Source organism: Varroa destructor, unplaced genomic scaffold (assembly GCF_002443255.2).
Source record: "Varroa destructor unplaced genomic scaffold, Vdes_3.0 BEIS01000002.1, whole genome shotgun sequence".
Classification (NCBI taxonomy): domain Eukaryota; kingdom Metazoa; phylum Arthropoda; class Arachnida; order Mesostigmata; family Varroidae; genus Varroa; species Varroa destructor.
This window is the reverse complement of record NW_019211455.1, coordinates 54,162,339-54,187,803: the sequence shown is the minus strand read 5'-3', so window position 1 is coordinate 54,187,803 and position 25,465 is coordinate 54,162,339. Positions and strand designations below refer to the sequence as shown.

General features: G+C 45.4%; 1 protein-coding gene across 12 annotated transcripts; it reads right to left on the bottom strand.

Annotated features, from left to right (window-relative positions):
- Window positions 1–504: 504 nt before the first annotated feature.
- On the bottom strand, window positions 505–24,594 carry crp (transcription factor cropped). 12 transcript variants are annotated; one of them, XR_015322055.1, is made up of 6 exons: window positions 24,557–24,594; window positions 6,342–6,510; window positions 5,498–6,156; window positions 3,818–4,655; window positions 2,826–2,925; window positions 505–2,538 (listed from the first exon to the last, which is right to left on the bottom strand). XR_015322055.1 is itself a non-coding variant. In XM_022790401.2 (6 exons), coding segments are annotated over exons 3-6 (1,125 nt in total). In that variant the 5' UTR covers window positions 7,249–7,428; window positions 13,431–14,015; window positions 21,747–22,554; the 3' UTR covers window positions 505–4,360. The 12 variants fall into 12 exon arrangements, 9 of the variants coding, with proteins under 9 accessions (XP_022646136.1, XP_086837399.1, XP_086837400.1 ...); XM_022790401.2 differs by lacking the exon at window positions 24,557–24,594 and adding exons at window positions 7,247–7,428; window positions 13,431–14,015; window positions 21,747–22,554 and having other exon boundaries at window positions 505–4,655; XR_015322054.1 differs by having other exon boundaries at window positions 2,826–4,655.
- Window positions 24,595–25,465: the final 871 nt, after the last annotated feature.

Genomic DNA, 25,465 nt, shown 5'->3' with positions numbered 1-25,465 from the left:
AGCCAAGACGGCTTAAAATAAAATATAGCGGTAGTTTTCCATGTAATTGTCGTGTTGAAATTATTTGACGATTCTTCATTGTGATTTTTGCTGATTTCGTTGAATTATATGTGTCTGTGGCGTTGGGAAGTTTGTTGCCTACCCTTTTTCTGCTAAAATTTTAGCCAACGTTTCAATTATTTTTTCGCTTCTCAGCCTTCAGCGCCCGCATACACATCTTATTTGTGTGTCAGGTGTGAATTGTGTATATGTTCATAGCTATCCCATTTTTGGTAAGAGGTCGAAATTAGGAAGTGGCAGTGGCTACTTTTTGTTGTTTTTGAATAACAAGACAATTTCACTACATAGAAACCATACAAATCGTAAGGGAAAGTAAGTCAAGCCATGTACACTTGCGGAAAGGATATACTATATAATGTACAAAAAAACTCACGCATGGGGTTCAGTTCATTGGTTGGGTTCGATTGGATGATGTTTGTTAAGGACACAGCAAGATGCTACAAGTCGGAGAAGGGAGCTTCGTCCCGTACGGAGCTTTATTATTTACCATTATCAATAATCCACTCTCATCATCAATCAACAGCATAATAGTAATGACAGCATAAAAATTATTCATTTCTTATGGTATAATGATAATATGGTTTGATAGTATTTGTGGTTGATAGTTTTGTTGATCTTTTGTTGCTTAATTTGTTCGATCGAGAAAAAAATACACGTTGGATATGCTGAAACCTCTAGACACTGAACGGGACGGCCGGGGTGAGCTGAAGGTTAATTAAGGGAGTTAAACACATTGCTTTGTTTGGCCCACCACCGAAAAACACTCTGAACGTATTTGCACTTCAGCATTTTAATGCCGTCCCTTATTTGCCTTCTTGCCTTCAGATTGCTCCCCGAAGATGCCCGTAAAATGGACGCTAGCACACGAAAGGAAACAGCCTTCGCTATTTTGTTTCTCCCACTAAATCCGTTCCCAATAATACGCACAAGAGCACACACACAACACCGTCCCGTCCACTCAACATCCAAATTCCTGAGATCATTCCGGTAATTATCTAGACTATGTTGTATAATATTAAATTATCGGGTAGTGGCAATATAATTAGTTGTAATAATAATTATAATAGTGGAAGTGAAATGGTCATGACAAGAATATAATAATGAAACTACATTACATCAAATAAAAATACGATGGATACATGTTACATCAGTCATAATGAAATGTCCGTGTTGGGTGCGTGTCCCCACTTCTCCGTGAGCGAGCCAGTCAGCCGGCACAAGCCCAAAATGCAGGCTGCTGGGAATGGTGCCGCCACTGTTGCTGCTGTTAAAGCAATGCTGCCTAGAGTCACTGTACATATTCTTCAGTCTTTCGTTTACTTTGTCTATTTTCTTTATTCCTGTCGTCAACACACATAGCTTTTTGCATTCACCTTCTTTCTCTTTCTGTCTCGATATCTTGTGTCTTGTTATGCCGTATTCTTCCATGTTTGTTTGTTACGCAGTACGCATTAGTCGCTTTCGTTGGCAGCTATTGTTTGTTAATGGTGCTTTCTGATTTTTGCTGATTTTTCTCCTGTACACGTCACTTGTTTAACGTATCCCATTAATAACTGAAGCTTCGTATGCGTCGTTACTTACACGTGGTATGAGCCAGCGAGGTCAACATATATAGTTTCTATGTTTTTCCTACAAATGACTCTCAGAAACAATTTCCACTGTATATACTGCCAATAATGCGCTTTCGTTCGTATATTGACAAAGAGACGACAAAAACTGGCAAACAAATGTGTCTTGAGCTGCTCACAAGGAGTAAGAAAAATGCATTTAACTGAACTGCTCGAATTCCCTATTGCATTAATTGTATGCGCAAATCATAATAATTTGATTATAATCAATCATGAATAGAGCATCGCCAAATATCTGAATGAGAATATCAATTGAAATATTTGTGTATGTATATTCCTGTTCTGTGTGTTTAGTCTGTTTGTTGGTTGTTGTTGTTTTTTTCGCAAATCGGATAACCACCTCAATAATACACGAGAAACATATGTACAATTCGCTCATCATCATTATCATCCTTCCTTGTGTCTTCTTTGTTTTATTTCCGACGCACTCTGAGTGTGTGATGTATTTCTTTTAATATATATATATATATATATATATATATATATATATAATATCGATCGATCGATTTCCTTATACTCTTCCAAATGGCTTCAAATTTTGTGCATGACACCATTTTTTCTTTTTCATTGTTTCTCCACCATCTTCATCTTGTTTTCTTTTTCTCTCTTTTCATCTCTCATCATATAGCATAATGACGTTTATAATAGCAATAATAATTATAGCAGTCATTACAGTGATCGTAGTAATAGTCATAATAATAATAATAATAATAGCAATCATCATAACCTTAGCATTAGCACAGTAGTGGTAATCGTACAAGGAACCTGATACAATGCGCGAGAGAGACTGCTCGGCAGACGGACGCTTTCTGCTCCCGTGTTTCTTCCTTCGTGTCTGTTGGCGTAGTAACTGACAACAAGTCTTCGTCGTTATTATGTTTCGTATGGTATTGTATCTTACTGTCAACCCGAAAGAAAGTCCAATGGTAGATACACTGTCATCCATCAGTAGCACGCTTTCAATTATGGTAAGAAACTCATTTGAGCAATCGGTGGCCGATTTTTATGACAGCAGACCCATCACAATGCGGTTGAAATCAGCGACACATTACGACGCATCGAGCTATTACAAAAATCCCACAAACTGCTATTGTTAAACCTGATAAATGAGGTTGTCATACAAGGCTCATAACCTACCATAGTCACGTTCCGATCGTCTGTTATCACGGTACCACCAAGAAACCACTACACTGGGTTGACCAGCAGACAGACCATATCACCGGATATCCCGTAACCTCTAGAATAAAAAAGAAAAGTTAACGACCTCAAGTAATCTAAATGTACCCAAAAGCGGCGTGGGCATTCGCAACGTGTTGCTAAATCCTAGTTTCTTTCTAAATTTATTATCGTGCCGTTTTGTGTACGGATGTTGCGGCACAACCGTTGGACATTTTACTAGCAGTTAGTGAAGACCTATTGAGATACAATGTGTTGATCGCAATATCTGCTCGGATTTGCTCTTTTTTCAACAATCCTTCTTAAATCCAATCTTAATTGCGCACATTTTTGAACTAAAAATTTTCATAAAAATGAAGCAATGTTAGCAGCACTGTAGCAACAAGTATAGAGTGATGGAGGGGCCCGAGGCGAGGATGAAGCGGGTAAAGACTGTTCTTGTGGTTGAACCTTAGCATCAGATCACTACAGAAATTGCTAGTTCTCTAAGTCCTTAGTGGCTTTCACAAAACAGACGCGCCCCGTAATCAGGCAACGGGAGTGATCAACAACATCACTATCACCGTCGCCAGTTTTCACAGAAATGTGTACGCTTGTACGAAGCCTATCAATAAGCGGAAGGAGAAAAAGCTCGCGTGTGTGCCCATGCCAGTTTCCATTATACTCCATGAAATGATGCACCACAAGGGTTGCAAGATTTAACGTCGCGGACAGTTGAACTACGTCGATATGGACAATAGAACCTATGGAGGCGCTGTGGCCAAAGACGATGGCCCTTCCAAAGCGCCGTCTCTCATTTGTAGTTCTTACCAAATCCGTAGCACCTCATTTTTTAAACCCAATTGACTTGTCGCTAGCACAAATATGTAGCAGTTATGATATTGAATGAGCATTAAAACTTTGATCGACTCTATAACTATATGTAGTATACCCATGTGCTTTCTTTTTCTTGCCTAATATGATGTCTTCGACTAAACACCATTGTTGTAGCCGTATACACATCCACTCCTGACTGGTGCATCCTAAGCATTTCAGAGGCCATTGAGGGTCGACATCCATGTTTCCTCGGTCGTGCTAATTGATAAAGCGGTAGAATCATGGGAGCCGTCAAGTCAGGTTACAGGTGGCGCGTAACTCATGTTCAACCATCGTGATAGAACATACTTCCCATAACGTAGGAGTATTGCAGAAAACCGATAATTTAATTCGGTATTTCCTCCTTTTTTCAGTGTTAATGTCACTGGCGTTGATTGTTACAGAACTAACTTCATCTTTTTGTGCTTCTTGCTCATTAACGCTCATGGTGTCTTCCATTTCACAGTTTCACGGCCGTCCTGGTTGTCATCGCCACTATTTTTTATTTGTTTCATGTCGTCTGCTACAGTTGATAGCTCCCGTTCACCGTGTCTGATGAAGGTTCTCTTTCGCGCATCGAGGAAATTGGGGATTAAAGGGATGGGTAAGGGGTTACGAGGACGTAAACGCACAAGCGCTACTTAACGCCTATCCACCATCTGATGGTGATGATGGCTTGCCACCGAGGTGTTAGACGCGCCTGCGGAACGCACGATAACAGTCTCGGATCGCGCGCCAGAATCACTTTTCGTCGTTGCTGTTGTTGTTGTCTTGGAACTCGGCCGTCGCTCGCTGAACAAATGATCGCCCTCGAGGTGTCGAATTGCTTCGACGATCGTGTCAAGGTTCTGGCGCGATGTCACCGCGGGGTTTGCGTGTCCAGAATTGACAGAACTGACACCAGAGGGCGAGTGGCACCTGGACGGAATGGCAGACCTGTAGGTTAGGCAAAGGTTGGCAAAAAAGAGCGAGACGAATAATACACTCATGAATATATAAGCGGCGTAATGTGGGTGTAAGCGTAAAGGCCGTGCGCAGGTTAAATTAAACCGAGGAAACAGGGCAAAAAATGTCAAGGCAAAAAAACAGGGCAAAAACAGGCACTGTATGTTTTAGTTTTGCTCAAAAAGCAGGAAAAACGCGCAATGCGCAATATTTGGCAGTGCACGTTTAGAACATCTATATACAGTTAAAATTATAAATTCTACTTTCACTGTTTTTTCTGACGTTTAGGATGTTAATTATTGCTTTAGGCAGCAGGCTTTTGGCAGAAACGAGGTGTGTCTACGATTGGATTTGCACCTAGATCACCATGTGTCCCTAAGTTTGACAGGCAAACACGTTATCACTTGACTATAAGAAGGACAACATATACTTATACTTTTTTTTATTTCCTTCTTGACATATGAATAGTAAGGTTAAGAAATTTTCATTAAAAAAACTTAGACACCTCCAAAGAAGAGCTTTAAATGTCATATATGTAATTAACCCAGTTGAAGTCTACGTTTCGGCCGTAGATCCGTTTGTCATCCAGTGCAATATAAATAAATACTCACCGAAACGAACAATCTAAATACTTCCTTTTCACGATTTAACCCACCCTACACAGCAGGCTAGAGAACCCTTTATGAAACTTTGAGAGGTCCATGACAGCTTACCACGCATTGCACAGAACCTTGACTAAACCTACGCTGCTATAGAAAAAAATATTATTGGAAAAAGCTATTTATTAAACAATTTTCAAAGACTGTGGCATAAAAGCTTCTATAGTGACGAACCTTGGCGGTGAAGGTGCCGGCGTAAGTTGCTGCGCAGTAACAATGTTCACCCCGTGGACAGGCAGAACAACAACTGACGGCTTCGAAATAACAGTCACTTCCTGCGGTTGCGGCAGCGTGATGTTGACAGCACCCGTACCGCAACTTAAATCCTGAGGCAGGTCGTCGGTAACCACAAACTCCTCAGTGACCTCCTCCTTCATATAGTCCTCATGTTCATTTTCAGCTTCTGACGAGTGGTCAATTTCCTGTTCATCATCAACGAGCGGTACTCGGCCGTCCCTTTCATTTACCATCTGCTGCATTCGACGCTCGACATCTTTACGCAGTTCACGCTCGCGCTCGAGTTGGTAACGCAGGTCGGAGATGAGTTCGCGTTCACAGTGCGATGGACTCATGCCGATACCTTCATCCGCGCTCTCGACACTCTCTACCGTTCGTTTACGTTTCAGAGGCATTTTCCCACCGGCCCCGAGAGCATTAGCGTTGCCTCCTGTTGTCGTGCCACCTGAATCGGAGTTATCGGAATCGTTCGACGACACTGACCCCACACCATTCTGCGTTACGTTTCGGCGTACGCTGCATAGCTGGGACAGCAAACGCGTTTTCTCCTGCTCGAGTTGGTATATGTATTCGGCGGTGTGTTGGAGGATGGCCGCCTGAAACAAGAAATAACGACACCCAGAAAACAGAAGAAAGTTAGCAAAAATTTATGTGAAAGAAACGAAGCTTTATGGGATCCATACATAGGTTAAAACTTCTTCTGATTATCTGTCAGCGCTAATAGATAATTCTGTTAGTTTGAAATAGACGCTTCCACTTGTATTTATTGCAAAATGCCTACCTTACTCATCTTTTCGCCATCACGTTGAGGCAGCAGAACTCGTAGCGATTGGAAACCCGCATTGATGCTCTGCATACGTCGACGCTCATTTGAATTTGCAATTTCACGGCGGATTCGCTTCTCCTGCTCGATTTGGGATTTCGGCGACACTACGCCGCGGTTTCCCAGCCTGGAATTATAATATATACGTTATATATAAATCGTAATAAGCCTGGAAGTTATAATGACAGCAATTGTAGACTCGTTTATTTTTCATAATTCTATTACGCCAACCTATAATTGAAACGTTGAACATGAACCACTATGCTAATTATGGGCTGCTAATTACATCTTTTTATTTTATTAAAGGACGCCACATTAATCAATACGTCCCTCAAGACAGATAGTAATGAATGATGCGTGATTTGGTCGAAATGTTTTCGGTAAAAACGGTGTCGTCATAATATTTCTTTGAGTAGCTAATAAGCTAATCGAAGCAAGGCTTCGTAATACTACGAACTGTATTTGTAATAACAACAGTAATAATCCTTTTAACGGTCTAGCAATCTCTTGACACTATATTCGACAGATTTTAACTTAATTGCGTTTATAGCTTTCGTACTCAAAACAGTTGTCATACAGCCGGGCGGGCGAGAGAACAGTGTTTTCTACCATGGCTATGTCTTCAAATTGATCTCTTGAGTTGCGCGAAAAGAGACAAAACTGTTTGCAAACGCTACTGAAGCCAGGTGTCTTTTATTGATTTTTGGCCTTTTGCCTCAAAGATACGTTGATCTAGTGTTCATTACTAGTGGACTGACGAAATCTACTCGATAAGCTGATAAGTGTCATCAAGCCATAAATAGGAATCGAATGCTACACCGCAATACAGTCGAAACCCCTTGCTGCAGATAACGACTACTAACATGTGGTTAATTCTCCGTAGAGAGAGCGAAAGCGCCAACTAGAGAAGGTATCCAAAAACAGGCCACAGTATCATCCACAACGTGAGTAGGCCAAAAGCAAAGTGGAGAACAAATCTTTCCATTGTCGGTTTTTGTCGCACTGACTCGACTTTGACAGCAACTGGTTCTCTTCTCTCCGGGTCCTAAGGAAACAAAAAGACAGTTGAGACGGAGAAGCGGGCACCGAAATGTCAACATCAAAAATTGGCCCGTATTCTTGCCCTTGAGAAGGCCACAGGTGGTTGAATCCTGCCTTGCTATGACCAAAATAATGCAGCTGAGAGGATGTAAACGACAGGTTACAAGGGCTCGGGCAGAATGCCGTTGCTTTTTCCGTTGAGCTTGCCATATAAATGCGTAGTCAATTCGAAGCCAAGTGAACTAAAGGAACGGAAGAAAGTGTTGCCAAAGAAGGAGTACTGTTCCCCGGTTATGGCATGCCCGAGCTCATAAAAGGGTTTTGAACTAATAGATCGTCGAAGCGCTCACGAGGTGACAAAGTCTTTTTCCCCGTGCCCCCTCCCCCCTCTCCCTCCCCATGAAAAAAATGTTTCAAGTTGCCACTTAAGTTTCAGTATCAATTGAGTCAGCTGTCTTTTTTCATGAAACGAAACATGTTTACGCTTGGTTTCCATGTTCCTGGGTTTAGTAGCAAAACAGGTTTCCACTGCACTGTTATGGGTAATCTTTTGCACTACAAGTGTATTGGCCCTTCCATCAATAATTTCATGTTCTACAATTCCTTTAATTATCACTTGTCATAAATTATTCCAGGTTTGTTCTTAGGCAGTAAAGTTACTGCTGAATATGGCCTCCAGTTACATTTACCCGATTATTACTGCTTATACTATCACGACCACCACCCATTACCCGTTCATTATCGAGTTAAGGACGGTCCTACCAAGTATTGTTGCCATAGACTGTTGTAACCAGGCTTTTTATGCAAGTGACGAATTGCGGTCAGCTGTTCTGCACTTTGCTTTGTCCCACCAACTGTCGTTTTACTATTCACGTCATCACTTAAATGATCCAGTGCCATAACCTCCGGGATGATTATAGTTGTATAACAATTCCTAAAGGGTTCGCCGATGTCGACTGCTGTGAGGACCAGCAGATGAATGAATATGTGGTGATGTGTCAAACCAGCATAAATATTTTAAGCTTAACGTCCCTGCAGTACTCTAGTCAACCATTGCTGCGTCAGACGCCTGGCTTTCACCACGTAACAAGATGTCTACATCTGGCCTGGTTCCTAAACCGCGTTACGTGTCCCTAGGATCACTAATCAAACAAGTTATCATTGCGCCATGACGAAAACGTCAAACACCGCCGTACATACACGACTATTGCCATTAATGCCACTGCTCTTCAAGAAAAACATATCGACGAAAACAATTTACAGCTGTGTGAGCTACCACCACTGCCCCTGCTGTTGTTGATGATAGAATCGTCATCACCATTGTTATATGCTACACAGGCGCCGCCGTTGGATCATAAAAATATCGCCATTTCTATGCTCTGTCCCACCGACCATCGTCTTGCTATTCACGTCAACACTTAAGTCATCCAGTGCTATGACCTGTATCACAAATAATTTCAGAGGGTATGGGGAAAGCATCAGCTGATCGAGGTTCAACACAGACAAAAGGGGCGGAATTGGAAGACAGATGGCCAGAAAAGAGTGAGTGAGATACAGGGTAAACTTCTCTCAATAGTGACTGCTCGGTTGTTTAACCTTGTGCTTGGCGGCAATAGCAGCAGCGCCGTCGCCATGCCAGTGTCCTGGACTCATAATCATCCAGTAGTTCTTCGGAAGCTTTTTTATTTTTTTAACTACAGAGATTAATAGTGGTTATGTAGGCGCATATTAAAAACGCTCTCCTGAAAAAGGTCGATAAGGGCGGCACGCGCGTGATATAATGACCGACAGTGCACGAGCAAGTCCGCAATAAGCATTCATTGCTATAGTATCTTAGCTAGTACTCGTTAAAAAATACGGACAAACCGGTGACACTCTCGATAACACTCACGGTTCGTAAAACGTCGACGCAATCACAGGTAACAACGACGTTAGGCGGGTCGCTGGTAGATATTTAAATGGCTAGTACGCCCAATAGCCATAGACGGTAGCAGCGAGAATACGCAAGGACATAATCCATAGATTAAATAATATAAGCGGTGACAGCACGTGTTTCGGCCATTAGGTGATGGCTGCAGAGGTACGGGTTGGGCGTCGGGGTGCTTAGCTGCGAGGGAGAGAGATGGTCCCTTTTGGATATAGAAATAGCAACTGCTCTAATATATTGTTCATTGTTAATGCAGTAGTAATAGTAGTTACTACTCGTGAAGTTAAAGAAATTACTGTCTGTAAAGAGACTATCTGTCAGACAGGAGGCAAACAGGCTGAAAAAAGCAATGACAGACTTGGAGGAGAAAACGCAGACCATTTATGGTGACGAACTGAGTACTATTTTTGGTCTGGGTTAAACACACTACAAGTGCACGTACTTGATAAACACTTAACAAATAGATCGTTTGGAAATGATCGATGGAAGTCGTTGGAATACCGTTTGTTGGAACTATAAGCTATTGTCGGAGGTTACTACCATATTAACGCGTTCATGTATCTACGAAACGGGTTCAATAATCGGGCCTAACAGTATAAGCACAACATAGAACCTACACATAATTCAAGTGGCAACATCGACTAACAACAAAAAACAAAATTCCCCAATAACATCGCGCGATAACTAGCAATCTCTCGAACAGGTCACATTATGCCTACAAACTCGGAAGTTTAAATCCAGTAAACCGATCTCCTTGGATTATACAACATTTCAGCAACAGTTAGTTATTTTGTGCTGTGGCGACAAAGCAGTTATCATCAAACACAACAATGTTATTGTAAAGAATGAGCACGGTCAGGTCGGTCGTCCCTAACGCAGCACAAAACCGTAAAGACAAAGCTGCGCGTGAGCCTCAGAATAAACAGTCATAGTAATACCAACACAGATACGTAAGTGACGCCGGTATTGGACAGTCGTTTCCACTCACAACGATGCCGCCAACAAGATCGCGTAACTCATGCATATACCTTACTCGATGGCAAACAAAACCGCAAAACCTCGTTTCCGTTGATCGATCAGCATTAATGTTAGCTCCGACAGAAATGACAGCGGCACCAGCAACGCAATGAATGTACGCAGAGGCAGTGGCTTCATATAGACTGACCCGTTCAATAACGGTCTCCTGCTGGCCGTCACCCGTCACCCTCCAGCCACCGCCGAGCCGATCGACTAGAACGGATGTTTGCGTCAACCGATACAGCAAGGAGAAGAGCCAAGCCTCTGTTGCACGCCGGGGCGTAATTCGGCGGCGTAATACTAACCATACATGGTCGAAGCAGCGACAACCAAACGACAGAGGTATAAGGACGCATCCACAACCGTCGCAGTTGTTCTATGGGTACGAATAAATACTTCTCATACTACTACGATTAGATCAGGCAACAGCAGTAACAGCGCCAGCTGTGAATGGCGGTGACGACATTTGTTGGCGTGCGGTCCGCCAGCAGCTGTTCTCATTGGTAGTTGTCCAAAATTGATTATCATCATAGTGATGATCATGATGATATATTCTGACCGATTAATCTCGTATAGTCTCACAGTACTACTTGTTACAGTGCCGGAAACAAGAAAAGGAATGTCGCGTGTACAAGGGAAAAATTAGCGTAGTAGGTCCAGTAGCATGGCTCCTCACGGTGATAATAATAATATCGAGGTGTAATCATTATAACGATATAATTATACGCAACACGGGACCATCTCTGGTTGACATATGATTGTTTTGATATACCTGAACTTGATCTTGGTCTAAGAACGTGACACCATGTTTTCGAGACATTCTGCTAATGGTACTTCTTAGCGCTTCTTCACTCTTAACATTGTATGGAGCTGGTAAAGCACCACAGGCATAGGAACTCAACGCGTATCTCTAGATTACCGTTTGCCATGCTTAACCAAGAAATATCAGATAAATATCGTATCTATCGCAAAAGCATCTAAGAACAGCTGGTAGCTACCTGTAACCATAAAACAGGGGTGTTTAAACATCTCAACTCATTTAGACACTTCTACTAACCCACGTTGAATATATGGTGGTAACATTAACGAACATTTAAAGAAAGGATCATTTCCTCTTCTTAAATGTTGTGTTGGTTCTGACACAACATGCGTCGCGTGCGCACATATACCATATAGCGTACATAAACGGAACGGGTAGTTCGCAAACTGGCACAATATTACGTACAATCATCCCACACGCAATTTTAGTTGAACAAATACGATTGACGTTTATCTCAGCCTTCAAGCATGTAGCCCATCAGCACTAGACATTTTTCCTTAGCCTCGTGACCGATCGTAGCTATAAATATTATTAGGCAGATATTAGCCGATGCTAATACATGTAATTCGCTTTGGCAGATTCGATTGATCGATCGATCGTTGTCATACAGCCCAAGAATATATACTAAAAGGCACAAACGGATGATCTGGTCTTCCCCAGTAGCTCAGTAGCTAGCGACGACTACTCGATCCGCCCGCTCTCCGTAAGACGTACGCTACGACGAAGGTCATCTCATCCAGTGCACAAGACAACAGCGAGAGGAGTAATTCGTAATAATTGATAAAGAAAGAAAGCTCGGTAGCGACAACACAGCAACAGAGTCTGCAACATGCAGCAGCATCGCGGCGCCGTTCTACGTCAGAGAGCAGGTACATAATAGGAAGCTAAGATTGATCTGGACAACCAGCGTCACTGCTGGTCGAGAAGTTTAAGGCACGATCCGATAAACTATTAGCAATGACAGGTATAGTGTCACTCATTAATAGGTAGCCAAGGTGCCACCCTTACGGAACCATGCAGGCAAGCTTTACTTAACAAGTAAAGTTAAAGTCTCTATGCGAAAGGCTAAATAGTAATATTAATCAAGAATCTTAAACGCGATTCTCTGTTCGTCGGGGGTTAAGCAAGAGAATCGTCTGCAACTTCTAACTGCACAAATAATTGCACTGCAGCAAACTTTGCTATTATATCTAGAGTGTCATTTATTTGATGGGTATCGACTAACAACGAACTATGGTTTAAGCACGACGACATGACATATGCACGTATAATCTCTGTTAGGTGATAAAACTCCTAACCGAGTACTACATATTGCTATCATCAGACAAAGTATAAATAAGCTGAAATTTAACACACTGTGTATAACAATTATTGCACTGTCATCGCGTTCAGCTGTTACATGTTCGGCTTTCTTTATTTGCACCGTTTTATCTTTATTGAGCCTGTATGCTAGTGCACAAAAGTGGAAGCCGCACGATCTATTTGTGGCCTGTCTCTCGTGCGAATTTTAGTTCAATTCAAAGAAATCGTTGGACCCACCCATCCATTACACCGCAGTTCGAATTTGATTAACGCTAAATATTAAGTTCGGTTCAAAACGTTTCTTCTCCTCTTTTAAATTCATTGTTGAGCTTACGATGTCAGTGCAAATTTAGCCCACGAACAATGCGGCAGAAGGCCGCTATACGGGCCGGCGCGAGGCCGTCCTAGCGACCTGTTTTAGGTTGGAAATATTCTAAAGTATTCGTTGAGTTGTCTTTTCCTATAGGAATTCTTCCGTTGTTACAAACGGACCAGGACACGCTAGCGTACACATGGGACACAAACTGAGTCTGTTTTTTCTCGAGATATTTGTTAAACTATCTACTGTTTGAAAATTTTATCGGGACGCATATTGGGTAACTGTCGTTTGTCTGTTTCGTCGACACAACAGAAATATACCTTATCAAAAAGCATTTCGTATAATACGCAGTTAACTCCGCTCAGCTTAACTAGGTTTATAATGTAATCTTGAATATCATGAATGTAGTGCCACATCACCTATGGTATAGGCGGAAAAATAATTAAGAGGTCTCTGAGAAATAACAACTTTCTACTGAAACCAGGTTCCGTCGTGGATAGTTGAAAAACTTGATTTTTTTAATCTAATATCATCAGCCAATTTCGTAATTTAGAATCATTATAGTAAATATTGTAGAAACGACAAAACGCGAAGAGAAGATAGCGCGGAGAAATCACTTACGTGTACAGTAGTTCTGCCATTGCTACAAGGACGTGTGCGCGCAAATTTCTGGACAGTAGAGGTCCGTTTTTTCTTTTTCCTTTTACTTTTACGTTTTCACTTACAAAATGAAAAACTTTGCGTCTCCTCGTCAACGGCAACAAGTATGCCGTGCGCGACAGAGTTACACTGAAAACAACGGGGGCAAGAGCCGTGCGGGCACTAATGACAACGTGGCGACAAATTGCCAAAAAAAAGGGGGAACAACAACAACAACAACAACGAAGATTTGCACAAAGGAACCACACTTTGCGACACTGAAGAAGAGCTGGATCGCCGTAGACAAATTTTGTTGTTTGTTTTCCAACAGACAAGCCGCCTTAATCTACATGTTGTCGCTGCTTGTCAAAACACTGGAACACAGTCCGAACTGCGCGAACCGCAATAGAAACTGGCGCAAGTCTGGTGTCGCTGAGCATACAAGTAGTGAACTGCAATCTTCTTAGTCGAATCCCTAATATGACTCCGATGTTCGGCTCTACTCTCCATGCGGTCACCGGGTCATGGCTCGCTCACCGGATCTTTCGTTGCTAGGTATTTTGATGACTAAGATACACCATGTTAAGATAAGAAACCGCAAATGCCTGCATTCTCACTGGCAATATACAACAATAAACTCGTACACTCAAAATATACCTGATGATTGATTGTAAATTAAATCGAAAACGAAATCTGTCTTGTTTTCGTTAGAGCGTATCGATTACGCGATAGGAAGCGGCCAATGAAAAGTCAGTTTTCGTTTAGCCACGCCGCCACTGCTGCTAGCTGTTATCGTTAGTTTGTATGGCTGCTTAATCGGTCGATCGGTTGAAGTGGATACAGCTGACGTGCGCGTCATACGTATACCATGGATGAACAGATGTACGTTGAGTATATCATATGTTTGAGGAAGAGGAGGCATTCTACCGAAATCGTTATTTGATACTAAGTAACAAAAGAGAGAAACACGAGGGCAATGACTGCTCCTCATGTGTAGTTGTTGATCGTTTATTGCAAGTGTAAGCAACGTGCATGGAAACGGAACTGTACTATTTCGTAGTACCAATTAATCATAGGTATTTTCGATGTGTACGGATCTCGTATGTGTGGATATGGCGACTAGCATATGCTCGTTAATTTTTTCACCACGCAAAGCATTAATAGCTTGTAAATTCATTACATATGTACGTGTGTTTGGAAGCAGTCGAACACAAGATGGCATATCGAACGAATATGCAATACTGCACCATTTAGCTATGTCTGAACAAATGTCTTCCTAAAATACCTTCTTCATTATTATAACGGTGTAAATAACAGCAAAATTCAAAACAAGCATCGATCGTACAGAGAGATCGGACACCAACTACACAGACTTCAAATGTACTGCGTAGTTTTTGCTCCTTATCTTTTGTCCTCTACCAGTTTAGCGTCAAGTATCTGTATGCGATCTTCTTTCCCACCTAACCTCAGTCAACTTAGAATAGAAAATCAAGCAAAAAAGCTATACGTGTATATTCTACGATGTTATCCAACTTCTGTAGCGCGATACCTTACGACTGAATGATTCTGCTTTGTGTAATACGCCACTTCACGTGCATTCACAGCTGTTGCTCGTGTTACTTTTGATGCTGTGCAGGTTGGTACTGCCAATTTGATTTTATCGGTTTACACTAGCACTGTCGATTGACGTACCTTTTTAGTAATTGTTGTTATAATTCGTAATAATAATAATTATTGTTGTTGTCGTACTTACAATGAGAAATTCACATATCTACAAATAAATAAAGTAAATTGTGACTTTTCAGTAGTTTTGGTGGTCGCCTTGCAAGTTTCTAGTAAATTTTCGTACAATTGATGATTACCTTGTGATTGAGAAAAGTGAGTTAAGTTATCTACTTTCTTCGGGTTCTTAGGCAGACTGTTTTTCCGTGGGCTACATTTATCGCTACTTTGCTGCAGCTTGTAAAACATGCACGTTAGCGATCATAGAATTTTTGAGTCTTTCGTTTACTGGCTCTTACGGTTACTACTTTTATTAGAATAATACAACTGCTACCCTATTTTTCTACATTAATAAAAGCTGCCGCTCTTGTCACTGGAAATGGGCGGCGATCTATTTCTTACGCGCAATTCCATTGGAGTCAAGCAAGTCGGGCCGGATTAGCGTCAATGGCCGGCTCTTCCCGCAGTAAACATGTCTATTTATCCATGAAACGGCAACTATCGCTGATGCTAGTTGCTACGACAACCGATCATACTGTTTTCGTTGTTCACCGAAGCAGTGACAACATCAACAGCAGCAGCAGCAGTAACGAGCAACGAATGGCGGGCTTTTCAAGGTCATCCGAGCATCGCCCCCGGGCCATGGCTATTAATGCCGCGGCAACGACGGGCTGCGATGTCGTTCCTTCTGTCCATTGCTATCGAGCTGTTGGCTATACACCAGGTAACAGCAAACTGCTGCTAAGTCTGTTGTGTTAACAGTCGACTAGGAGTAACCCTCGTTTCCTTTTGGCTGCTTCCTACATCACATATTGATGCTACTCTATGTACTTGCCGCCGTTGGAGTAGGGTGGCAGCGGCGGCCACGACGACGACAACAACAACAAGCAGCACCAGTTTTCTATACAACGTCCACAAATCGGCACGGGCAACGACAACACCATCATTAAAGCGGTGCATTCGGCTTAGGACCGCCAGCCATTCGCAGTAGTCGAACTAACTAGCGAGCAGCAACAGGCACACGCTCATACACACACCCACGTGCACATATCACACAGACACACAAAGATATTCACAGTAAGTCAGTCAGTCAGTCAGTCACCCAGCAGCGATAGCAACGATGCTGCTAGAAACGACAATAGACGGACGTCGCCCTGACCCATGTGTTTCTTTCCTACATCTCGGTGTCAACACCAAAAGCAAATACAGCAACAGCAGAAGACACGAGCTGTAGCACAGTGAGCCTACTCACTGGCTTACCGGACTTGTCCTAGTCATGGTGCGTCAGTAATGTAATTAATAGTCACGCGTGCCGGAGTCACGCTAAGTAACGAAGTACCAGAGAAAGTCAAAGCCTCGAACTGCGGGGCCAAACCATCAACGATCGCGATCCACTGCTGCCGACGGACGCCAACAGCAGCTACTGCGTCGTTGAGTAGCAGAGTTGTCTGTGCTGCCTCTGGGTAGTGCCGATGCGTGAGACGGACGCGCGGCGCGTGGTAGCCCCAGGGGCAACAGACACCAGCGGCGGCGCCAACAAGGCTCAAGAACAGCCAATAGTCATTGGTGATCTAGAGACGATCTTGGCGGCTGTCGCGGCAGAAACGTCCAGTCATTCGAGCAGCATCACCACGATGTAGCGAAGGAATCATCACGTACTGCGTTGCTGACGCCGCCGCACTGCTTCGCTTGTTTCTACAACAGCCAAGCGCGAACAGCAGGCTGAGCACTAAAACCACAACGCAGTCTATGACTGCGGCTACATGTGAACGACAGCTGCAAAACGCCGGCGGCCCTGATGGCCGTCGTCGAAATGAGACCTAACAGTCAGTATGAACAATTTGTAAGCGGTTCGAGCAACGCCAGTTGTGACTGACGTTGAGCGTCAACGAAGTCGATGAAATACGGTACGTAAAGGTGATAAGGAGGAACTGGTAGGCCATGCCGGTTAGTTCAGTCACCGCTTATTTGTTATTGTGCCTGCGACGATAGGTCGTAGCAAAACGCTTCATAAAAGACTAGGCTGCAGGATCTGCTGATTGCAGCGAAATGAGAGCTGCTTGCGACAGCAAGTTTACCAACGGCACTGTTCCGACGCACAGAGTTAGTTTATAGGTGTTGGTCATGTCATCTAGTACGAGAGCGTGGCCAATTTCTTGTTAGCCGACTAGCTAGTGTCAAGGGCAACGGCAAAATGGAGAATGCCCTGATTTATACTATTAATTATATCATTATTAATTATTATTACGATATTCTCCTACGCGTATGGAAAATACATATGACAACGCTGATTTGTGTTTGTGAGTGTGCGTGAAAGAGTCGATATCCCGTAGTGTTATGGACTGATACGAATCTGCATAATACGCAACAAATAATAAATTAAACGATATCAGGTTTTTGCAAACAAACTGTGCCAGACACAACACAGTAAAAACCGTTGGGAAGTGAGGACATATCGAACGAATCGTATGCAATAGCATCGGTAAGACCTAAACTAACATTATAACTACAATAGGTACAGTAATATATCTAACCGCAACACAATCTATTATCTACAAAGTAATGCAGCTATATTTAACAGTCCATCAACAAATCATCTCTCATTAAACCTGCGTGACTGCCATGGACTGCTTGCAGCCCGCCACTGTTGAAAGCTCAGAGCATGTGAACAACAACAACCAGCACACCACCATCAACGCCGTCAGCAGTAACAGTAGTAGCAATGAAGCGCACTTCCTCGCGCGCAAAAGCTGTGTTGGCCTCGGCCTCGACCTCGTGTAGGCCGCATGGACACTGTCGTGTGTGACGGCATGACTCTCTCGTCGGATCCACGCCCAGCGTCTTCGTACTCGCCCGCAAGAACTTTGCCGTTGTTACCGCCGCTCCAAAAGGCCTTCCTATCTTCCACCGGCTTAAAAAGGCTGCTTGAGCCGATGGCGTCGAGCCCTCCTCGCCCTGCCTTAATACCTGAGCCTCGCCACTCTGCCGCCAACGCATCACGGTTACGTTCCTTCCTCCACAGTGGCTCTCACAATCCACAACTGCATGCCCGCCATCGACTACTGAACGCGGTTGTCTCGCCGCCCATGCAACCGATTCTGACGTCAGTTAGCTGGTGGGTAGGAGTACGAGGTGGGTGAACTGGAAGAAAATAACCCCCAAGCCCATCGTGGTTGTAATGGGAGCAGTAGCAGCAGACATGCGGGTGGTCGTAGGCCTCGCCGATGGATGGTCCGCACGGTGGCGTCACCAACGGCAAACACAATGGAGCTCCGCGAGTTTCGAGAACCGGACCGCAAACTTCGCAGGCCTTTTAGATCTCATCTCTTTCTTTCTATGTAGAGTGTAAGCAATACGCGTGTATCGACTTGCCGCTATCACGACGAAGGGATTCCGTGTACTCGGATCAGAGCCCGCCATCGCCAAACGTTGAGTAGCGCGCAATGCTGGTAACCGCGTACTCCACATTTCGTACGTAGATTTTCCCCGTAAGTAGGCGGAAAATAAAGACATAAGGAGCAGGTGTATAGGGGCGTACTGTTCGCATGTGGACTTCCGATGAATATGAAGATGTGTATGGATGAGTGACATACGATGCTCCCCGGGGAAGGGAGGGGAGGATAGGGGGGTGAAATATATTAAACAAAAACAAAGAGGTAGGTGATTTTAGCAAAAGAATAATAGAAAAAAAAACAAAGTATACTCATGAATGATCGGTACATTGAGTACGTCATTGAAGGTGTAACGTACACTCATACATAGTTGTCTTATTATTAGCTGCTAAGGAGTTCCCAGTCGAACATCAAACATCATATATAATATCAGAACAAAAAATGGTTAGCACTTTAAAGTACTGTAGGATCGATGGAAACAGACCACCTCCGTATTTTCAGTAGCAAGACAATCTCTTTGTTGCCTATTTCTCTGCCAAACTGTTCATGCCTCTGCCGTAACCCTCTATTTTTTTTACACTACTACAAGTCATGCAAGAGTTTCTAAATCTGTTAACATCACCGCGCAGCCAGGACGCCATAACAGCGCGTGCCACGGGGCACGCGAGTTCGGTATTTCAGCAGGTCCAACTATTGAGCGCGTACGATCACGACGTAGCTAACCTAGCCATTCAAACCTAACCCAATCAAACAATATTTGTCACCTATCATCACACTAGAGGTAGTTCTCCGCTGTCCACGTTTGCTCTCTGCTGTACAGCACACCGTCACAGGTCTGTGCCAGAGTGGCAGCAAAGCGCGGCGGGCAGCCGGCCGGCCAACTTACAACGGTAACAAAACCACATGGTTCGGACCAACGTATCAGCGGAGGTACAAATACTCCGATACCGAACAACGGCAAACACACACAGCTCGTCATCTAGCTTTCTCTTTCTGTCTCCCTTTCTCTCTTTCTCCACATCCCACCCTCGATCTCGTTGTTTCTTCGGCTGATCCCCCTACAAATAGCGCGCGCGCTGTAGATTCCTGTGGGCCGCTGGCAGTCATAACGGCCATATCGCGTCTCTCTAAATATATGCGGAAAAGATGAGACGGCTGCTCATGTCGCAGCTACTGCCTGCATCTTACATCCGCTGCCTGCTGACCGCTGTCATCACAGTCAGCATCCACATCACCATCGCCATCATCATCGTCAACGCTTGTTGATCGGTGGCAACAAAGTGCCAATAACGGCAGCATCGGCCTATCTGGTTCGATAGCTTTCTGTCAAAATGGTTGTCGCACGTAAATATACAGCTTGTCGCGTCGTCTTGCTCTGCCCGCCAAGCTATTAAGGAAGCTCATACTTTCCTGTGCTCTAACATCCGCTGGTTGACTGATTGATTCATAATCTATCCACTAGGGAGGAAGTTGGCAGAAGCTATTTGAGCAGCTGACTATCCCGGCGTTGTGGAACTGTTTGAACCAGTGCATTTCATCTGGCGTTGTCGAGAAAACAAGTTCCCGAAATGGCGGTCAGTCGTATTCCCACATCTGCCGACTTCTACATATACATATCGATGTACATAAACATAACAACAATAGCGTACGGAACGACAACGACCATCGCGGGTTCGTTACCGCTTGCACCAACAAAAACAATTGTAGCCGTTTGCGAAGCATCTATGACCATTGGCTTCTCTAGGCGAACGGCTGCATACGCAAACAGGGCCAGGCCGGACGAAGAGCCTTTAAAGTAAACTAACATTGTAGTCTCTATGCGGTCGTATATACGCTAGTCGGTATAGGCGGCTTGCCGGGCTGCTGACGCTGCCGTTGTCGCCGGTCGCCGCTGTTGCCGAGGGGACGACAGCGAACCTAGCTGCCGAAGTGCCACACCAGCAGCACCAACCGCCGGCGGCGTCGCCGACTTCAACACTAGCAGAACGAGTGGAAATCGTCTAGCAGACACCGGGGCGGACCAGGATAATATATCGTGTCGATCTGTGTACCCGGATAGTGATGTAGATTCGGCTTACGAGTCCACTCGGTGCTGCTGCTAGCTCTACTCACACTATTCGATGGGCGTCCAACAAGCAGCGACGGTCCAGTTAGCTCTTGCATCCACTGTTTGCAGCCCGACTCGTCACCTGACCACAACTCGAATCCAAGATGGCGTCCAATCAGCTGGCGGGTCGGCCATTAGGCCTCGCTGGTCTTGGCCAATGATACTGTGGCGGCAGTCGAGCGGCAGTTGGACCGCAGGATGGGCCTGCTATCGAGGCGGCCACACTGAGAACGTCGCGTTTCTTGTGTGCTTTCGTACGAACAATGTCTACGCCCTACACCTGGCGATCGCTGGTCGGACATTTTGCCGAGCGCGACACAAATCTAACGCGAATGAAGATACCGCCGCCGGTCGAACAACCAAGCCGATCGGCTTCTCCCATCAGCTGATCCCTGAGGCACCACGTGGTCGCGCACGAAAAATTAAGGAAAAAACGTAATTTCGCGTAAATTTCACGCTGATCTAGGTGTCAACTGACATCAGCTGACGCTGAGCATCGATTTAGCTGCAAATCACAACAGGATAGCGGGCATTCACGTGCGGGACACGCTTGGCGCCAAACGGCGTCATCTCGATTTCGGGACGAAAACGGCAAATTTGACATGATTATGCTGCAAAACTAGCCCCGGCCCTAAAGCGATCCCAACCCACTAGCGAAATATAGGTACTAGCACGATATTGTTGAGTTTTGGCGCCCACATGCTTGATCAGCTGGGCGACACCCAGCAAGGGCGCCATGGCATCGGCGCGATAAAATGGGCACATTTGCCGGCCAATCTACGGTAACATGGGTTTCTTGCGATGCGCGAACGCCTGTTATCTATTGCGGATAAGGGCACGACACAAATCTCATCGAAAATCACAAGTTAATCAGCTGGTAGAAATTCAGCGCACATAACACACGCCCAAGCGATCGTGGCGGTACCCGCTGTTGCCATTACTCCGATCGGCTGCTCGCTTCGTGTAGGCACTACACACGTTTTTTTCTAGCTCCTACACTACTCGATCACATACACTGTGCGCTTGTACATTAGAAACACACGCGTTTTTACTGATTTTCATCAAATTCAAACTCACCGGCACAGGCTTCCGATAACTTCTTCCTCTTGTCGACGAAATTCCGACATAGCTCGTCTTCCTGAAGCGGGCTGCTTCTCCATAGCGGCTCACTGTGACCAGCGACTACTACGAGTACGACGCGACACAACGCGGCCCAAATAAGAGGCAGCACAATTGACACTCCGCACGCTCGCACCAGAAGAGTGTTGTGGTCGAAGAAACGACCAGAGCGGCCCAACAAACGAACAAGCGACCGTCAACGGCGAGACAGCGACGGCCAGCACTAACCACAAGCCCGCAGTCGCGATAGCACAACAATGGCTACAGGCGCCACAGCGGCTGCAGCAGCAGCACCGACACGCAGCCAGCCAGCGTCACACAAACAGACAGACAGATAGATATCTTTCGTTCAGCCGGCCGGTAAGTCGTCAGTTGCTCAGCAGCCAGGAGCCAGGAGACAGCCACAGAGCGCTACGAAGGCAGAAAGAATACAGCAGCGGCAGCTGCTGCTGCTGCTGCTGCCGCCGCCGCCGCCGCTGCAGCAATACACGCATCAGCTTTGTACGACGAACAACAGCCGTAGCGGCAGCCAGCACACAGCCAAATCGACACACTCGACGCTTGTGTATGAAAGCGAGCGGCAACGGCAGCGTTGGTGATCGCCGCAGCAGCAGCAGCTTCAGCAACAGTCGTTGTGCGCAGCAGTTAAACAGTTACCTGGTCCCCCGACAACACACAGCCGCTGCAGTATGGACCAGCCATCTCCCACTCAGTCAGCTAGCCAGCCAGCCATCCTGACCGACTGACTGGCTGAGTCGCTCGCAGCAGCGGCAGCAGTCTGTTCAAGCACAACAGCCGCACTATACAGCGCGCCACACAGCAGCCAACGCCAACTCACCCAAACTGCTGCGCAGCAATGGCACAACGTCACCATCGAGTAGCGGCCACAGCAGCAGCCACCGACCCTCTACTCGTAGAGCTAGTAGAAGCGGCGCGGCGCTGCTGTTCTCGGGAGAACACTCCCGCCGACCACACAGCCACAATTACAATACACACTCACACTCACACACGCAATTCTAGCGGACCATCGGTTTATCCGACGGTAGCAGCTATGGCCGAATCACCACTGGCAGCAGCGGGCAACACAGCTGGTTGCGACCGCAGCGCCACCAGCCACAACATTAGCGAGACTCGAACAGCGCCACACATCCACAGCAGACAGCCACCAATGCAGAGATGTAGATGTACGCGCGATAGGCGAACGAGCACACATTGGGCAGCAGAGAGTCGGTTGTGTGTCTGTAAAGGGATGTGTCTCCGTGCGTGAATGCGCGCTTTGGATGCATTGATTGCGGGGTGAAGTCTTTCGAACCGCCGACTGGCCGTGTGTGTCTAGCTGCGAGTGTAGGAGGCACCGGCCGAGCCACTGGGCTAGCTTCTGCGATATCTCTTCTTTCTGCTCCCGCTGCTGCTACTCGCACAGTACACTCACTACTGACAAGGCGTCGTCTACAGACGCGAACCGTCGCGGCGTACATGGCATACCCAGCAAACCACGCACATGTACACACAGGACCAAGTAACAAACAGCCAATCTGGCTGCGAGCGTCAGCTGCCTGTCAGGAACAGCGGCAGCGATCATTAATAGTAGCCTTGTGATATTATACGGCCGGCCGTGTCCTAAAGTCGACAACTGGCGATTCAAAATGGCGGGCTGGGACGCCGCCCAGTTTCGGTTGAGCGCCGCAGAGGGCGCCCCTGTCAGGTGAACAACCTCACGTGGACTAGTGAAGGCCGCGGCGACAAAGAACCAGCAAGCCGAAACTAGCATGAGGGGTATCAAGATTAACCATATTATTGAGGGAGTGTCTATATATGCGAGCATGTGTCTACCACGAGGGCGACTAAGCAAGCGTGAAAGACAGAAAGGGGGCAAATAAAGCGAAGAAGTTTGCAGCGAATGCGAGAGTACGCAGGAGCAACGGGTGCACCACTACGGCTGGTGTTGTTGTCTTAAGCCGCTGAAGGCCTCGTGAGGAAGAAGCCTAGAAAAACGCCGATAGATGAACAAGTTGGGGGCAAGCACACAAGCAAATAGCGCTTGCTGAGCTATGTATATGTGTGTGTGCGTGCCTGTCACCTATCGTTGGGTCGAGAAGTGTCCATTGGGAGAAAGTTTTGGGCAGTATAGTATAGACGCTCTGGAAGAGGCATCGCTGCCTGGTGGGAGGAGGGAGGGGAACCGATGGGGGCTAGATAGCTCGGTGTTCGACTGGCGGGTGGACTTGACAAAAACCTCACAATGTACGGAACCTTATGAGAATTAGGTTGAAGGAGAAGAATTGCCGACGATATAATCATACATGGATTCGCGGCTTGTAGAACATAGGTGGCGTTGCTGTTTGTAATTATATGAAGGGTGCTGCTCCCTGCAGCAACAACATGAAAACATGGGCAAGGCATAACTTGCCGCGACCGTTTAAGCAGCATCTACAAGAACTATGTGGAGAAGGGTGCGTCTATGCCATTGGCCTGAGATACTGCTGGAATCGGATGGCGGGCTGCGATACACTCTGTTTGGCCTCTGCCAAAGCCCACTGACCCTGTTAAATGTGAATAAGTGACGCCGTAATTGACTGGATGCGTAGTTCTATCATAGTTCGCAATGCCCTAGCCGCCTAATAAGTGTTCCCGCCAATGCATCGCCAGAGCAACGTATCGGTCTAAATAGATCAGATCCGCGCGTGTAGCTCCCGAGTTGCATCGCAGAAAGATTGGCAGGTCCCAGGCTGGATTATGCCACACAGACATCGCTCATGCATACTTACACACGACCTGCTGATTGGTACATACAAAGTTGAACGTTTCCAACAAAACACAAGCGGGGAGGACGACTGATGCACACATACGTAGACGCATAAAAACACAAGCACACACAGACGGACAGCAGAAGCCAATGCCCTTCTTTCATCCGCGCGGCTGCCGGTAAGTGCCCGTCGTAGACCCTCCACCACTCTCAGAAGCCAAACCCACAAAACAATAAAGATCCATCCGCTTGTCTTGGTGCTACTCTGAGCACGACGTCTTGCCGTGCTCGAAGCTCGTACTGAACGTGCGCGCGCCCAACGACCTTCCACAATTCTCTATCAGCAACGTGAAAGACACCAATGAAATATTTAGTCAGATAGAAAAACGCAATGTAAATAAGAAAGCCAAGTGAGTGGCAGGTAAACCGTTACAGGTGGATGCTTGAAATAGCACGAATAAAATAAGTTATCGGGGTAATGCTGTGAAGTGACAATAATCAAATAGCATATTCTTTAAACAAAGCAGAAACAGCAAATATTGGGTTCCATCCCACTGACAATCGTAGTAAAACCGTAAAATTTTTTTGGTATGTTGTTGCCTACTGTCAAAGACTGTTTGCGCGATGCTTTTGTGATAGCTTCTTCGCTCTTTAAGCCAAGCTATATTGGTGGTGTGGATTTGACTCTGGGCGTGAACACATTGATTTTTCAGTAGAAATCTATGTAATAAAAAAGGCGGGAAATATATTAATTCCTTCAGTGCTTCAAAACTGCTCGTATTTAGGCTACTATTCTATGACTTCTCGAAGCAATCCTAAACAGTGATATCATGGCATGTTGTAGAAAGGATAACTGCGAGCCAGCTATACAAGAAGTTGAAGGACAAAAGCTTCTTCTTGGGCGAGCCACTTGTTGCCAGTCATATTCGAC

Bases quoted from the DNA above. Each gene is read 5' to 3' on its own strand.
- crp (XM_022790398.2), bottom strand. From the start codon at position 21,829: ATGGAGAAGCAGCCCGCTTCAGGAAGACGAGCTATGTCGGAATTTCGT. The intron at 6,511-21,746 runs GTGAGTTTGAAT...TTATAATTCCAG, and splicing joins GTTATCGGAAGCCTGTGCCG to GCTGGGAAACCGCGGCGTAG. The intron at 6,157-6,341 runs GTAGGCATTTTG...TTCTTGTTTCAG, and splicing joins ATGGCGAAAAGATGAGTAAG to GCGGCCATCCTCCAACACAC.